The 15,872-nt window shown below is 45.9% G+C and overlaps 3 protein-coding genes across 3 annotated transcripts in view; 1 reads left to right on the top strand and 2 right to left on the bottom strand.

Annotated features, from left to right (window-relative positions):
* Positions 1-11,445, top strand: part of Wwc2 (WW and C2 domain containing 2) — a 158,217-nt gene extending 146,772 nt beyond the window's left edge. Inside the window, exons 22-23 of the mRNA XM_051182385.1 lie at positions 5,052-5,179; positions 8,767-11,445. Of these exons, the coding sequence (XP_051038342.1) occupies positions 5,052-5,179; positions 8,767-8,833 (195 nt within the window). The 3' untranslated portion in view covers positions 8,834-11,445. The remainder of the gene's footprint in view (positions 1-5,051; positions 5,180-8,766) is intronic.
* Positions 11,446-12,551: 1,106 nt separating this feature from the next.
* Positions 12,552-13,240, bottom strand: LOC127220545 (claudin-22). Its single transcript, XM_051182406.1, has one exon. It carries the CDS (start codon positions 13,237-13,239, stop codon positions 12,577-12,579), a length of 663 nt encoding a protein of 220 aa, XP_051038363.1. The 5' UTR covers position 13,240; the 3' UTR covers positions 12,552-12,576.
* A 1,371-nt stretch (positions 13,241-14,611) lies between these two features.
* On the bottom strand, positions 14,612-15,567 carry LOC127220547 (claudin-22). The gene has a single exon (XM_051182407.1). The coding sequence runs from the start codon at positions 15,342-15,344 to the stop codon at positions 14,682-14,684; it is 663 nt and encodes a 220-aa protein (XP_051038364.1). The 5' UTR covers positions 15,345-15,567; the 3' UTR covers positions 14,612-14,681.
* Positions 15,568-15,872: the final 305 nt, after the last annotated feature.

The raw sequence follows: 15,872 nt of genomic DNA, 5'->3' as shown, positions 1-15,872 counted from the left end.
GGAGGTCTTGTTAGTATTTTTGAGACAGCTTCTCACTGAATAGTTCAGGCTAATCTTTAAGAACACCTTTAATCCCAGCACTCTAAAAGCAGTGACAGGCAAATCTCTGTGAGTTTGAGACCAGCCTGGTCTACATAGTGAGTTCTGGGACAGCCAGGGCTACACACCGAGACCCTGTCTCAAAGATACAAACAAAGCAAACAGGAGAACATGCAATCAATGCCCCTGCCCCAGCCTTCCAAGTGCTGGTGTCACAGGTGTGCACCATCCCTCCTAGCAAAAGGCAAATGTTCCAATGGGATGATTTTTTTTTCCTAATGCGCTGACTAAATATTACTGTCTTTGCCTGAGTATAATACTGATTTATTCTCAGTGTTAGGATTTATATTTTGGTTTAGCAGTCAGTACTCACTTCTACAGATAATCTAAACATTATTCTTTTGATGGTTCAGTAGATAATTCCTTGGAAGCATCTATTAGAAAAGAACTCTCCCTAACAAGTTTGTCTTTGAACTGAGATGCTTGGTCCCACCTGGTGGCAGCATTGAGGAGCAACTGGGCCACAAGGACACTAAGTTCCTCAGCAGAGGACTTCATAGCTGAAGGGGTTGTTGGAAGGTGGGAGTCTAGCTGGGAAAGGGGAGTCACGTGGGTGCCTTTGAAAGGCCTGCCTTCCAGATAAGCCTAGGCTCCATGGCACATCCCTGCCTCCCTGCATGGATTCACATTCCCCACAGTCATTCCCTGCCTCCCTGCATGGGTTCAGATACAATGGATCTGAACCCTGTGCCAGAGGGAACCTTTCTTTCCTTTACGGTTTCTCTCAAGTGTTTGGCTACAGCAACAGAAAGAGGCTAGGATGTTGATGACCAGTCCAAACAAATGTGAGATTTAAAATGATTCTTTGAATGTGTTAAACATTCTATGCCCACAATTTAGACACATGTCTAGGAAAATACAAGAGCTAATTTAAAAAGGAGATTGAAAAGTCCTGTCTGTTAAAGAAATGGCAGCAGAAATTTAAAGTCTATCCATAAAGAAACCATCAAGTCAATATATAAGTTCCACCAAACTTTAAAAAAACAAATTGTCTCAATTTCCTACCATCAAGAAAAATAGGCCATACTTAAATCTGTGTGGCTAAATTCCGGATTCTAAAAGAGAAGATACTATCAAAAAGGAGAGTCCCTGGCTGAATTCACTATGACTGCAAATGCAGAAACCCTCAATAAAATACCAATAAACAGAATATAATGACATATTTTTAAAACACTTCCCTCTTACAATATGAAACTGAAGTAACTCCATTGTGAGTGGCCTCTTTGAGGAGTCATCTAACAATTATATGACCTAGGAGGTGACTCCACTTTGACCTCCTCATTAGCATTTTATTATCGGTCTCACAAGTCCCTGTGTAACGGTGGGTACTCGTGCGCAGCACCAGTTACCATACAGGTGCTCCTCCAGTCTCACAGGCCTTGTGACTCTGCAGTCACAGCCCAGCCATAACTGAGCATAGCTGAGTGTGGTTACCTTGCCAGCAGTCAGCTACCACTGCATCCCATGTGTTTTCCTCACAGAATGGGTCCTGTGCAACACACAAGGTGTTGCCCACATACACGAGGCAAATCTGGTTGCTGAAGCTCAGAGCTGCCTGGAAACCCTGGAAAGCTCACCTTTCCATTTTGCATTTAAAACCTCAAAGAGGCACTGGAGATGTAGAGTTCTTGCCCAGAGTGCATGAGGTCTTGGGTTCATTCCCCCAGTACTACAGAAGATTGGGCACGAAGATGATGCATACCTGTAATCCCAGCACTGAGGAGATAGAGGCAGAAAGGCCAGAAATTCCAAGGTTATTCTCTGCTACATAGTAAGTTCAAGGCCGGCCTGGGCTACATAAAACCTGGTCTCAATAAAACAAGAATTCCCAAGAGTCAAGACATGAGTTGTAGCTCAGTGGTCCTGCACTTGCCTGACAAAAGAGAAGCTCTGGGCTCCATACCATACTGTAGGGGAGGGAAAGTCGAAGTGTAATGGCCAGGATCTCCTTTGCTTTGTCAGGCTTCCCATTCCAGCTTTGGACTCTTGTCTTAAAGACTGACACCTTAGAATTCTCTTTAGTAAAATGATGCTTTTCCTCATCATTAATCTGTGGTTGTTTCATATGAAATGATGCTAGCATGTGCCTAGCCCTGTAATGTCTGATGGTGGCTGTGGTCGCTGGCATGTAGTGGACATGCTGGCATCTTAACAGAATTCCAAGCTGTGCTTTCTGAAGGGCTTGGTTTCACAATCATTTTGTCATCAAGATAATGAGGGAAGGAGAGGAAACTCAGGTGATTGTAGTGGACCCCGGGATGGAGACATTCTCACTGATGGAAGTGGAAATAGATGCCAGTGCTGTAAGGCTGCACACCCCCACGTGGACAGGTCCGGTGCTCTGATACCTCTCTAGACCCCACCTTTAATGTTGCTCCAAGGGCAGTTAAGTTGCATCCTGATTTTGGAGGTCAGAGTTCCCCTCACGGCCAGTGTCAACCCCTGAGTGCACTCTGTCCGTGCTCCCTCTGCCTTGTGACAGCTTTACAGCAAACGGTGGTGCAGGACTCACAAAACGAGGCACATTTATACTGCTTTAAAAATGACTTGAGTCCCTGAGCACAGAGAGTCTTTATCTTTATTTTTACCAACTCTGTGGGTAGATAAACTGTTTGTATCACGTACTGTTTTTGTTTTTTTTTTTTTTTCTCTGTAACTGAAATTTGTAATAAACAGCTCTGAAAATCCATACTGAGCCTTTTGTTACGGCTGCAGAAGTGTGCAGTCACCACTGGTCCATCTTCTCCTTGTGTTTCTTCATCTTCACACCCACTGGCAGTGTGCACATGGGCACAGCAGCCTGTACACACACCACCCTTTTATTTCTCCCATTTCCTTTGGTACTGGAGATCTGTGATTTTTCATCGGGTCATCATAAAGTACCTCACAGTGACCCTGCCAATTGCAATAAAAATATATGCCTCCTAGAGAAGCTGTGCTCAGGCCAGCAGCAGACCCTGGATCTGCCTCCCGCATAGGCTCTAAGCGTGTCGTCCTCCGTAAACCTCCGTGTTGGCAGCCGAAAGCCTCTTTTATAGCTTACAGTAAAAACCAAATGCCCGTGCCCTCAGATTGTACTTCCCCCTTAGGAAGCAGAGTGAGAAAGCCGAGGACTGTAAATTTAGACCGCTATGTTCCTTGTTCCATCAGGCTTAACATGGCTGTGAGTCACTGCACCTTTCTGCGGGGCAGGCTTCCATCATGTAAACCGAAGGCTAATCATTCCCTTCTGGAGTCTCAAGCATAGAAAGTGGCCAGTTCTCATGAGCCAGAGGAGAACTAGAGGGGGTGGAGGGAGGACTCTGTTCTTCAAAGAAGCCTATTTTCTTCCTCGGATTGTTTCCATGTCAACATGCCACGATGTGAGGAATTTGCTGTTTTTGTTTTGTTTTGTTTTCAACGTCAAGTGATACATATGCTAAAACTTTTGAAAGTTAGTCTACACTGAAAAAAAATCGTCAAATATATTAATATTCTGTTCTGAAAGTCCCGGGTACTCTCATTGTGTGTGTGTGGGGGGGGGGGACAGCAGAAAACAAGCAAATCCCAGGCCAAGGCCTGGAGGAGAGTTCATGAGGAGTAGGAGGGGAAGGTGCCTGGTAGTCCAGAAATGGACCAAAAGAAGCCCGCCAACTGAGCAGTCCCGCTGCAGTACCCACAGGACGATGTGTCTGCCACAGCCCTGGCAGCTCCCCAGGTGCCGCTGGGAAGACTGGGAAGGAAGTTACCCTGGAAGGACACCAACATTTGCCCATGGAATTCCTCCTTTTAAAGCAGCTTTCAAAACAAACAAACAAAACGCCAAATCCATAGTCTCCCTTGTCCACAGTCATAGATACACATGGTCTCAGCCTTAGTGAACTAGAAATGTTAAATAGGAAACTGCAGAGGTGAAGGACTGGTGGTTCCAGGTGTTGTAATGGCTATTGTGCTCTGTCACTGTTACTGCTCATCTCTCACTGTGTCCAAGTCCTAACTCTTCTAATAGAGTGCATATCCTACAGGAATACAGCGGGAATGACTAAACACTGAGGTAGTAGGCTTAATGATGTGTTGAATCAGACTCTGAGTGATTCACTTGGATTAGCTCATTTAAACTCCAAAGCCCTCAGAAGTACTTGCTCCCAAAGAAACTATGGCCCAAGAACTATCCAAGCCCCTTTCTCGGATTCATAGCTAGGAAGTGCTCAAAAGGGACTTTGAATCAGACAGTCAGCCCCAGGATCTGCCACATTCACCAACATAAAATACCCCTCCTGAAGGTGATCCATATATATATTTGCTGATTAAGTGAGCAAATGAATGAAAGGGAGAAGCAGCTGTCAGTGAGAACACTATTGGTCCATTTGTATTAAATATGTAAACATATGTATGTATATAATATATCCAAGTGTCATTATTGACAACACAAAGTTAATTTTAGTAAAGCCTTAATCAGCAGTGAGAACTTGGTGCCGAAAGGGGACTAGGGGATGGCACCTTCTGTCCCTTCACCTGCAACAGGCTACTTGGTGTGTCCCTGTGTGAGGGTCTTGGAGCTCTATACTTATATGTGCCATTGCTGAGTAAGTCCAATGCCCTTTAGGAAGCTCTTTAATTGGCTGACGCAGGGAGAGGGGCTGAGAGCAGGAAAGAGTTTGCAAGTGTATTTGCCAAAATGTTACTTGAGAGATGCTAGTAGTTTTCAGTTTTATTTTTTTGTGGTTGTTGTTTTGTTTTGTTTTGTTTTTGTTTGTTTGTTTGTTTTTGAGAGTTCTCAGGTTTTCCAGAAGCAAAACGTTTTAACATGATTAAAATAACTCACCTCTGGATGAGGCAGTGCCTCCTCCCCTTGGCTGAGCATGTGGGTGTTGCCCCCTTCTGCCCATCCAAAGACACCCTTGACTGTGCCTGCTTGGCTTCCCAGCTTAGCCTTGCAGCATTTCTAATCCGATTTTGATTTCCTTTGCCAGGCTGAGCAGACAAAAGAACAGCAGAAGCAAGACCTGAATGCAGAGAAGTTGATGAGGCAGGTCTCCAAGGATGTGTGCCGGCTGCGGGAGCAGAGCCGGAAGGTGCCTCGGCAGGTGCAGTCCTTCAGGTAAATGGCTTCATGGGACCAGCTGGGTGGTGTCTCTCTCAGGTGGTGTGATTGGGCATGTATTCACCCCAGGACTAAGTGAGAGTTACCACTATGTCTCTCCCTGGTATGAATATAGTTTTGCGTGTGTCCTATCCTGAGGTGACACCCACTAAACCTGTCTCCCTGGGAGTCCAGAACCTCTCTTACTATTATTGAGAAAGCTCCACCCAGGATACAGAAAAGTCATAGGTCTTTGGGGAACTTTGCTCATTCATTTTCTAGACACACCTTGGGTACCGTTCTTCTCCAACACACACACACACACACACACACACACCACACCACACACCTTGCACTGTGCTGATCCCCACAGTAAAACAAGGGAACACACTCTTCCTACTCCTATAGAGGACCTCCAAACTGAGAGAACAGAGTCCCACAGTGCCGTGTGGATAAGTAGCGATAGGATAAGAGCCGTGTGGATAAGTAGCGATAGGATAAGAGCACATAGGAAGAATCAATCTGTGTAGGCCAGGTATGCAGGCGCTAGCGCGTCAGCTCAAAGGAAAACATCACTGGAGTCCATCGCGGAAGGATTCCACTGGACCTTCAGGCCCTGGCTGTGGTGGGAGTGAGGCACAGCCTGCAGGTCAGCCCAGCACAGCTGTGTGTGGCAGAGCTGCCCCAGGCGAGCTTGTCAGGTAGAGTGGGACTCAGAATCCACAGGGCCTGAATGCCACACCGAAGGATTTCAATTGTGGCTTGGGTACTGAGGGAGCCAGGTCTCTGAATTCAAAAATCAAGACGGGGAGCATGTGGGGGCAGGCATTGGAGGCACGAGGAAACTGAGGCAGAAGGGAGGAGAATGTTCACAGTGAGGACTTCCTGCATCCTGCTTTTACATAGCCTGGTTAACCATGCTGTAGGACAGACAGCCCAGGTAACTCCAGCCATCGGACAGTCATAAATCAAAACAAGGAGGAGGCTGCAGGTTCACGGTGGTGGTTCCCATGGTGGAAATGGGCAGCACATCCAAGAAAGTGGGGGAAGAGGACCAGGGGAGGACACCTGCTGGGTGCTGGCAAAAATAAAAAGGAGGGGGGGTTCAAGAGCTAGACAATGAGCCGGGGTGTGGCCCCGTAGCTGAAGGGCCAGGAAGGACGGACTGTGGGACACAGAAACATAGCAGAGAATTGAAATGTCCCCAAATCATGTGACATGGAGGCCTTGGAGACCGTATCAGTTGGTCAAGTGACAAGAGGGTCACAGGTTACTTGTTTTTTATGTTCATCTTAGGTTAGGCTTGGGTTTTGTATAGAGAAATCCTTAGGGAGCTTCTAAGCTTGGGCCAGCAACATGGTTCAGTGAACAAAGGAGCTTGCAGCCAAGCCTGATGACCTGAATTTGATGCCTGGAACCCACATGATAGAAGGAGAAAACCAATTCCAATGAGCTGTCCTCTGACCTCCACATATACTGTGACAGGCTCTCCCTCCCTCTCTCTCTCCCTCCCCTTCTCTCTCTTCCCCTCTCTCCCACCCCCTCTTTCTTCCTTCCTCTCTCACATGCTCGCACACGCACACACACATGCGTGGGCGCGCGTTAAAAAATAGAGTGAGAAAGAAAGCTGACTAGCTAGCTTTTAGGCTCTGGGGAGAAATCGAGAGAGATGCTGTCTGAGAGCAGGGAAGGGGGAATTCATGGCAGATGGAAGGCCACCTGTCCTGGGGTGGTGGCACATGCCCCTTGTCCCAGCAGGGCAAAGGCAGAGGCAGGCAGATCTCTGTGAATTCAGGGCCAGCTGGCCTACATAGTGAGTGCCAGGGCTACATAATGAGACCCTCTCTTGGGGGCCAGTGGGTGCGGGGAGACCAATCCATTGATATCACAAGGCAAGTGATGGAGTGAGGTAAGACACACCATGTGGGAACTGGGTGACACCTATGACAGCTGAATGTGCTCCTTGGTGCCTAGGGTGGTGGGAGAGTAAGGAGTGGCAGCAGGTGGGGCCAAGCACAGCCCTACCTCAGCCTCTTGGTTCATGTGGAGACAGGGGCCCAGTGTCCCTCGGTGTCATGTTGCTCAGGCCAGTCAGCAAAGATTCCTTGTGACTCCGAGGCAGGCGCTATAACTGATGTGTAGTTAAATCCTTGCAGGGTTTGGCAGGGCTGTGTGGCCTCCCAGACATTATGGTGACAGCCTCTGGCCTTTTTAACCTCCTTGCTCATCTTTTACAGAACTAGGCAATCTCAAAGGATGCTGCATCATAGTAACCCTGTCCAGAACCCTGCTTTTCACTCTTTTCTCTTTCTCCATTTACACCGTTGTTTGTGTGTTGGGAGAGCGAGCTCGGTCCTTCCTCCTAGCTGCCAAAAGCACAGCTCAGTGTGGAACATACCCTCAATGCAATGACTGATAGCATGCTATGCATGTGAAGTTTCCTAAGACGATAAGCGCTGTCATCCTTGGCCATCGTACACTCCTTATTTTTCCTATCATTGTCCTAACATGAATCCCATTCTGCCCCATCCTGGAAGGGTCTCCCAGGGTGGTTTTCCTCCTGAGATACTCAAGTGGGGGCTGAGAAGATGGCTCAGTGACTAATACTTGCTGTTCAAGTGTGGACGCCTGAGATCAGTCCCCCACTGCCCACCTATGAAAGCTAGGTGACCTGTAAATGCAGTGCTGAGGTGGGCTGAGGCAGGAGGCTTCTGGGAGCTTGCTGGCTAGCCAGTCTCGAGGAATCAGCAAGCTCCAAGTTCAGTAAGAGACTCTGTCTCAAAAACTGAGGTGAGAGGCTGGCAAGGTGACTCAACAGTTAAGGGCATCTGTCCCCAAGGTGGGCTACATGAGTTAGTTCCCTAGGACCTACACAATGAAAGGAGAGAACCGACTCCACAGGGCGCCCTCCAACCTATACACACACACGCACACACACACACACACACACACACACACACGCACGCACGCACACACACATAAATAAATGTAATGAACAAATTAAAATAATAATGTGGAGAACAGCTCAAGAAAACATGAGCAGTGCCTCCCCACCACACAGACAACCAGGTGTCACTCCTAGTCTTCCCATCCCTGCCTTCACGTGAGTTAGTTTAGGATTCTCTAAGGTCTCTGGGAATTTCAGCCCTCTTGAATCTTCTCCTGCCCTAGCCTAGAAATATCCGAACAGAGCCCACACCCCTGGTGGAACAGATGCTCTTCAGAAACTCTAGGGGAACTTACTGGTGTGGCGTGTAGAGGACTTACAGCCAGGGGAGCTGTGTGTACTCCCTACCCCCTCTTTAACGCAATGAAGACTCAGCCTGGCAAGATGGTTCAGTGAGGAAAGGCACTTGATTCCATGCCTGATGATCTGAGTTCAAACCCCCAGGACACACGAGGAAGGAGAAGCCTGACTCCTACAACAAGTTGTGCATGTCATTCTCTGACTTCACCCCAACACCATGGCATGCACACCCCCTACACACACACTTAGTAAAATATTAAAAATGAAGGCTTTTGTGATTTTAAGTGTAGTTTCTGGGATTGTCAGAACGTGCAGGCTCATACTGAGTGGTTCTCTCCCTCTCTCTCTCTCTGTCTAGGGAGAAGATAGCCTACTTCACACGAGCAAAGATCAGCATCCCGTCCCTGCCAGCTGATGATGTGTGACCTCGAGGCTTCTCGCCTGCTCACTTTCCAAGGGAGGGTCAAAGACTGAACATGTACTGGTTTTGGTTTTTGTTGGGGGAGGGGCTTTTGTTTCCTGTAACATAACTGTCAACCCTTGAAGAACTTTCATTCCACACCAGTTTCATCAGGTTAATCTGTAAAGTGAGTTGAATGTAACTCTTACATGCTTTAGAAGGAAAAAAATTCACACAACAAAAGTGGGGTAACCTGGTCCACACTTGTTGTACAGTGTGTATGTGTGTGTGTCACCCCTGGGTTTCCCTGTGCAGAACGAACAGAGGCAGAGTGCCTAGTGTCTGCTGAGCCGACTGCAGAAAGCAGCCATCCCGGAGTCGTGAAGCTGGTACCACACCAGTCTAGAAAGCCACGCTTTCCTTCGAATGTGCACACAAGCAAGCATCACTCGAGTCCTCCCAAAACAGATGCCCTGTTCCTTCCATCAGCTATGTCTGGCCACCTTGTTTCCGCACGGCAGTTCTTTCTGCCCTCCTAAACTTGTCTAAAGAAAACAAAAGCATGGAATACTGAGTATAAGAATAGGAAAATCAAACGTATACTTTTACTGTTGAGAGCTGTGGTTGGGACAGAGAGAAAAGGAGGGGGCACCATCTCCCAGAAATCACACCAAGGAAGCTCAGCTAGCGCTTGAGTGGCCACTGCTTCTAACGCAATCTGAACCTGCAGGACTTTGTCAGTTTCTGGCCTGTGCCAGGTTTTGTCCTAGGGATACAGACAATGCCACAGAGAACCATATGGTGGTGGCCCTGGGCTCTGATTGAGTGCAGGCTGTGTGGAGGGGACACACCCATATTCATTAGGTGAGATGAGGACACGGCGTATCTTAATGAGATCAGACTTGCCAAACAGAAGAGAGTTAATCAACAGGTTTCTACACTTACTTGAAATTATTTCGCAGCTGTCATCTTTAGGGGATTCTATCAGTGATTCATAGAAAGCAGTCAGAAGCAGAAACAAAGAGTGTTCCTGAGAGGGCTCGGAGTGTGGACTGGATCATTCAACAATATATATTCTGGGTGAACAAGCTTGAGCTAGAAATCGTCAAAGTGTCCTGCTCTTCAGGTTAGGTTTTAACTCTTAACTCACCAGACCTGGGCAGTTCTTAAAAAAAGAAAAAGGAAAAAAAAAAAAAAAAAGGCTCAGTATAGCTTTGCCAGCATACAAGTGTTAAAATACATAGTTTTTAGGTCATTTAAACCATATTTACTTAGTCTTCATACTGGAAGAAGCCGTGTTATGGTGAGCCATCTTATATAGCAAGCTAAATTATTTTTTATTTTTTTAATGCAAAATAATTTTATAGGAATTTAAAAAAAGTTAGGCAAGAAAAAAATCTTTAAAAAAGAATTATGTTTTGCTGGAATCCCCATTAGTAAGAATTTTTATTTTTTTGAATCTATGCATATTTTAGAAAGTTCATTTTATCAGAATCAATATTTATACTCAGCCAGAACTTCAATTATCAAGTTACTGCACCTAAACCTTCAACCGTTTTTCCCCTAAATGTTGTGCAGCTTACCCAACCTCTTAGGAGATGTAACTGGACGTGACACTACTTGGAACAAAAAAAAAAAAAAAGAGCCTAGTGGCAGGCTGAGTGCTCTCCCGGGCTGCCCAGTTTGCCCTGTGGGTAACTGGGAGAAGCTGGAGTGCCATCCATCCTTGTCAAGGTCAAATGTGAACAGCAGAGTTTTATTTAATATAGCGCTAAATAAAGGTCAGCTGTCCTCAGCATCATATTTGACCCACGAAAATGTTCATAGAATTTTGTGTAGTTGTACCGTACGATTTTATTTTCATTTATTTATTTACGGTCTTATTTATGTTCTGTTTAATATATAGTTTGATTCTGACCATCTTAAATGTTGGGCTTACAAGAGGCTATATTGGAGTATTTACAACTTCATGATCTTCATGCTAACTTTTTGTAATATGAAAAGTCTCAGATAAGTGTTAAAAAATAGAGTGTCTCAGGCTGGTAGTTCACAGTTGTGACTGGGGGACTTTGGTTTTATTTTACAAAACATGCTCATTTCTAACATGAGAGAGAAATGCATTCTAGCAAGACCCTTTTCCCACACTCTAAAGTCAGCAGTAGTTTTATGTATTACAGGCAGCTTTATGTAGTCCTGTCACATTTGTATTAACCCCATGATTCAAAAAGCATTTTACTAACTTGATCACACAACCATATGGACAAATAAAAATTTTAATATTATGAAAAATATTTTTAAAGGTAGAATTATTCTTCACAGAATAAAACGAATTTAATATCTAGCTGTCAAGTTTGGATTATCAGTATATTATTACCATTTTATATATCAGACTCTTAAATGTTACAGGTACAAAAAGAGTATTACTTGCCAAACGAACAAAGTTTAGCAGAGTCTCTAGCATACAAATTAAATACATTTAAATTTTTTTCTGCTATGGATTTATATTATGTTAAATATGAGAAGCTCAGGACTGAACTAAACATTTAAGCTGGTTAAATTCTGAGTATGTCTCTGTTTTCATTCATGCTGTTTGTAAGTGTTCAGGTGGTCACACAGGTGAAGCCCATCACTACACAGTCCATGGAAAACAAGTTCAGATCTTTTTAAACAAAGATACATATTTCCTAACACTGTATTTTAATGTTGTCTATTGTTCACTTAATTTCCCTGATTGGCACAAGTACAAGAATCTACTTGAACCATGTACCAAGCAAATATAAAATTTTCCATGAAGAATTCCTCAGGCCAAAACTTTGTCACGAATAGTTCTTATTTAGGCCATATATTTATATCCCATGAGATGGGATATTTTCATTTCTCAAGGGAAACAAGGACTGACGAGTATGTGGTTCCTGGGTTAAACTGCCCAAGCCGGCAGTGTTCTGTAAAAAGAGGCAGCCATCCCAGGAGGCAGTATGCCCACCCACACAGCACATGCCCGTCCTGACCTCTGCCACAGAGCCAGAGCAGGCAGGACATTCCACCCTGCCACACGGGACACAGACGCACGTGTGCATTGCACATTCTACCTGAGTGCTCAGAATCCATGGTTGCTCTGATCTGTTCAGAGGCATGCATACATGGGTGTCTCTGATGTGGGGAGCACTTTAGAGACACTGAGGTCTCTGAAAAGGAGGTGTCCCATTGAGCCCTTTAAGGACCAAACAGGTGTTTTGTTGTTGTTTTGTTTCTACTGCCATCACTTGTCATGTATTTTAAATAAGTATAGAACTGAGACCATGCTTTCGTAAGTTATCTTACACACCTAAAAGTACATGATCAGCCATCACATCTGTTCCCCACATGACTCCTCTCCACTTGACCCTTCAGGGACACAAGTGTTCCTAGAATGTTTTATTTGCCCGTTCCCTGTGTGTGTGTGTGTGTGTGTGTGTGTGTGTGTGTGTGTGTGTGTGTGTGTGCAATCACAGCCTATTTTAGAAGTTGATGAAGCGCTTATGCTCGCTGATGACATATTACATTAATAGGTCCTGTTTCATCTGGTCTCCAAATAGGAAACAAGTGCTTTGCTCAGTTGTAGGAAGAAATTGTATGTATTTGAAGAAGTTAGTAGTCACAGAAAGGAAATACACATTTCAGAAAATCAAAAATCACAGTGAGGAGGGGGTGGTTATAGCAGGAGATCCTACCAAGTCCAGCTGGAGCAAGCACCCACTGAAGAGTAGAGAGGCCACTGATCCCTCTGGCTTAGATTTCTGGGCTGGGGTGTTTCAGTTCCAGTTGCTGGCCGTGGTCTTGCAATCCTGTCACTGCATAGTGTCCCGAGGCTGGAGGAGCTGGGCTGGAGCAGATTGCACAGTGAAGCAGACACCCTCCTAGCACAAGGCAGAAGCCAGCAAACCAGCCGAGGAAAAGGGCCTCCCCAAACTCCCACCTGGGCACAATCTCAGGCAGGGTCTCATCCCAGAACTCCTGCACTGTCATGTGGGCCACCCAGGAGACAGGGACCAGGACCATCACACCCGAAGTCCAGAGCAGGAACCCTCCCACGATGAGCAGTCGCCTCTTCAGACCCTTCTGGGTCTCTCCAAGCCTCAAGCAGTCCAGGCCACAGCCAGAGGCCAGCAGCCCCAGCAGCCCCAGCCCATTCGAGAGAGACATCAAGATCCTGGAGGTCTGCAGTTCAGCTGGCAAGGCCAGGAAGGAGTCAAAGTCCTTGCATTGCTTCCCCACTTCCTCCTGGGTGACGCAGGATTTCCAGAGCCCCATGGTCCAGTTTTCCATCTCGTTCAGCTCCAGGTTGAGGGTCTTCCAGTGTGGCAAGTAGTTTGTAAGGCAGGCTAGAACCCATCCCAGCAGTGATAGCAGAGGCGCAGCAGACTGCGTGGCTGTTCGGAAATCTAAGCCCATTAGAACTGTGAGCATGAGCCAGCCCGACTCCTGCCCTGCGCTTGCTGTAAAAAGTGTGACACTTAGCGCTCAAAGAGCTCAGGCATACTTTTGCATTGTGTGTATAGGAGGACGCTTGCCAGGTCTACTATTGTTTGATTCCATGTTGAAAAGATTTCCGAAGAGGACAGGGAAACGCAGCTATGAACCAGTAATGCTAAGGTGTGGCCCGGGGCCGTGTTTGTGTCCCGTGGGCTGAAGTTTGTGTAGGGCACTTTGTCAGTGAGCCTCTGAGGTCAAGTTGTGCTAATCTTTTCATTGTGAAGGTTTACCTGGCTTTCACATTCCCAGCGCTCCTAACAAGTCAGAGAATTAAGTCTAAATGTTAAAAAAAAAAAAAAAAAAAAAAAAATGTTTAATTGAAGGTTTGGTTTCCACTCCTCCCTCTTTGTGCTGGGCTAATTAGATCTGTCAGATTTTCATCTGTTTAAGAGTTCTCGAGTTTCAGTGCGTGTGTTATGATAATACTGGGTGTTACCATCTTTGCAAAAAAAAAAAAAAAAAAAAAAGAGGTTCAGAGAGAAGTATTTCTTAACCAAATAAATCAATCTTATCAGGAATCCCTTTAGACTTTAAATGGGGCCGGTTTTGAAAGTCTCTTTGGCTATAGGAGTTACAGAGCACATGAGACAATACTGAACTGAATGTGAGTCTCACTTATCTACACGCCTTGGTTAATCTCACTCACGTGCATAAGCTCTAACGGTTGTCTGTCTTTGACAATTTAGGGAATTTTTTCTTTTTCCTTTCTTCTTCTTTGCTGAATTAGCTTTCTAGGCTGTGGGAAAGATAAGCAATAGGGCCTTTGGGTCAAACTCAGCATTATTGTGCCCCGCTCCAGTATCCATCACCACATTTGTCATTTGTAACTGAACACAGAAGTTTGCATTCTGACAAATGAACTGAAAGGATCTAGATAAAAAGAAATTTGAAGCTTTTTGAGTAAAGAGATGAGGGCAGACAGCAACTACAACTTGAGAATAGGAAAGGCCCACAATGCTCCAGTGGTCCACCCAGAACATTCAGGAACACCCAGCTCCCTAAAGTCCCTGTAGAGTTCAACAGGCTCCTGGGGATGGCTAAGCAAGAGCAGAGTCACTGTGGAGCAGCACAACTTTCCCGCATCGAAAATCCATCCAAGCCCTGGATTGGCTGAACAACCCCCAGCACACACTGGTTTAAATAAGCAAATCAACGAGAGGTTCTTTTACACCTAGTGACAAACACTAATGTTTGTCATCATAACTTCCCTATAGATAGACTTCCTTTCATTCTTCAAATTTGAGAGGCAAACCTCTAGTATAGACCAAAAGAAAAAGAAATGTCAGCAGCACAATTGAGTTATACAGCAGAGACCTTTTTGTCATCAGTGATGAAGGACGTGACTCGGCCCTGCTGGCAGCTTACACTTTAGGTTGTGTGGTTCCATTTTCCAGGTATGGATGGTGTTGTTGTAATCTTGCCACTGCATAGTGTCCCGAGGCTGGAGGAGCTGGGCTGGAGCAGATTGCACAGTGAAGCAGACACCCTCCTAGCACAAGGCAGAAGCCAGCAAACCAGCCGAGGAAAAGGGCCTCCCCAAACTCCCACCTGGGCACAATCTCAGGCAGGGTCTCATCCCAGAACTCCTGCACTGTCATGTGGGCCACCCAGGAGACAGGGACCAGGACCATCACACCCGAAGTCCAGAGCAGGAACCCTCCCACGATGAGCAGTCGCCTCTTCAGACCCTTCTGGGTCTCTCCAAGCCTCAAGCAGTCCAGGCCACAGCCAGAGGCCAGCAGCCCCAGCAGCCCCAGCCCATTCGAGAGAGACATCAAGATCCTGGAGGTCTGCAGTTCAGCTGGCAAGGCCAGGAAGGAGTCAAAGTCCTTGCATTGCTTCCCCACTTCCTCCTGGGTGACGCAGGATTTCCAGAGTCCCATGGTCCAGTTTTCCATCTCGTTCAGCTCCAGGTTGAGGGTCTTCCAGTGTGGCAGATATGTTGTAATGATGGCTAGAACCCATCCCAGCAGTGAGAGTGAAAGCCCTACAGATTGTGTGGCCGTTCTGAAGATGAAAGCCATTGGAACAGATGTTGCAACTCAGCTTACTCTATAGGACCTGCCTCCCTTTGTGGTTGACAGTAGTGTGAAGGTCTTGATTCTATGCTCCCTGAATATAAGCTTTGGTCATTAACTCTCTGGGCTCTCTGAAATACGTTTTTGTTCTTCTTGAATATAGTGTTTCATGTAAAGGGTAAAGGACTCTGTTAAAAACTATGAGTTAGGCTTTCTGATAAGGATTTGATCTGTTTGGTAAAATTATATCCCCAATGCTTGACAAGTATAAGTCTAAAGATGAACAAAGAGGTCTCTATGACCCCTCACCCTAACGTACAACAGAAATCTTTGTGCTTCAGTATGGATTAATTAGATCTTAAGTGGTGATAAAAGGTCAGCTCTTTCTGCAACAGGACCTCATTGTAATAGCTACATCTGAGATTTCAGGGATGCAGAACAAGGCCTTGTAAAGAAAGGTAGACTGTTTGCCTATAATCTCTGTTCTCCTCGGAGTTCCTTAACATACACAGGAGCTGGGCCCATGTTCCTAAG

Source organism: Phodopus roborovskii, unplaced genomic scaffold (genome assembly GCF_943737965.1).
Source record: "Phodopus roborovskii unplaced genomic scaffold, PHOROB, whole genome shotgun sequence".
Taxonomy (NCBI): Eukaryota; Metazoa; Chordata; class Mammalia; order Rodentia; family Cricetidae; genus Phodopus; species Phodopus roborovskii.
Note: the sequence above shows the minus strand (reverse complement) of the source record. Positions and strands in the feature narration are given on the sequence as shown.

Coding starts and splice junctions, on each gene's coding strand:
- LOC127220545 (XM_051182406.1), bottom strand. CDS start 13,239: ATGGGCTTAGATTTCCGAACAGCCACGCAGTCTGCTGCGCCTCTGCTA.
- LOC127220547 (XM_051182407.1), bottom strand. CDS start 15,344: ATGGCTTTCATCTTCAGAACGGCCACACAATCTGTAGGGCTTTCACTC.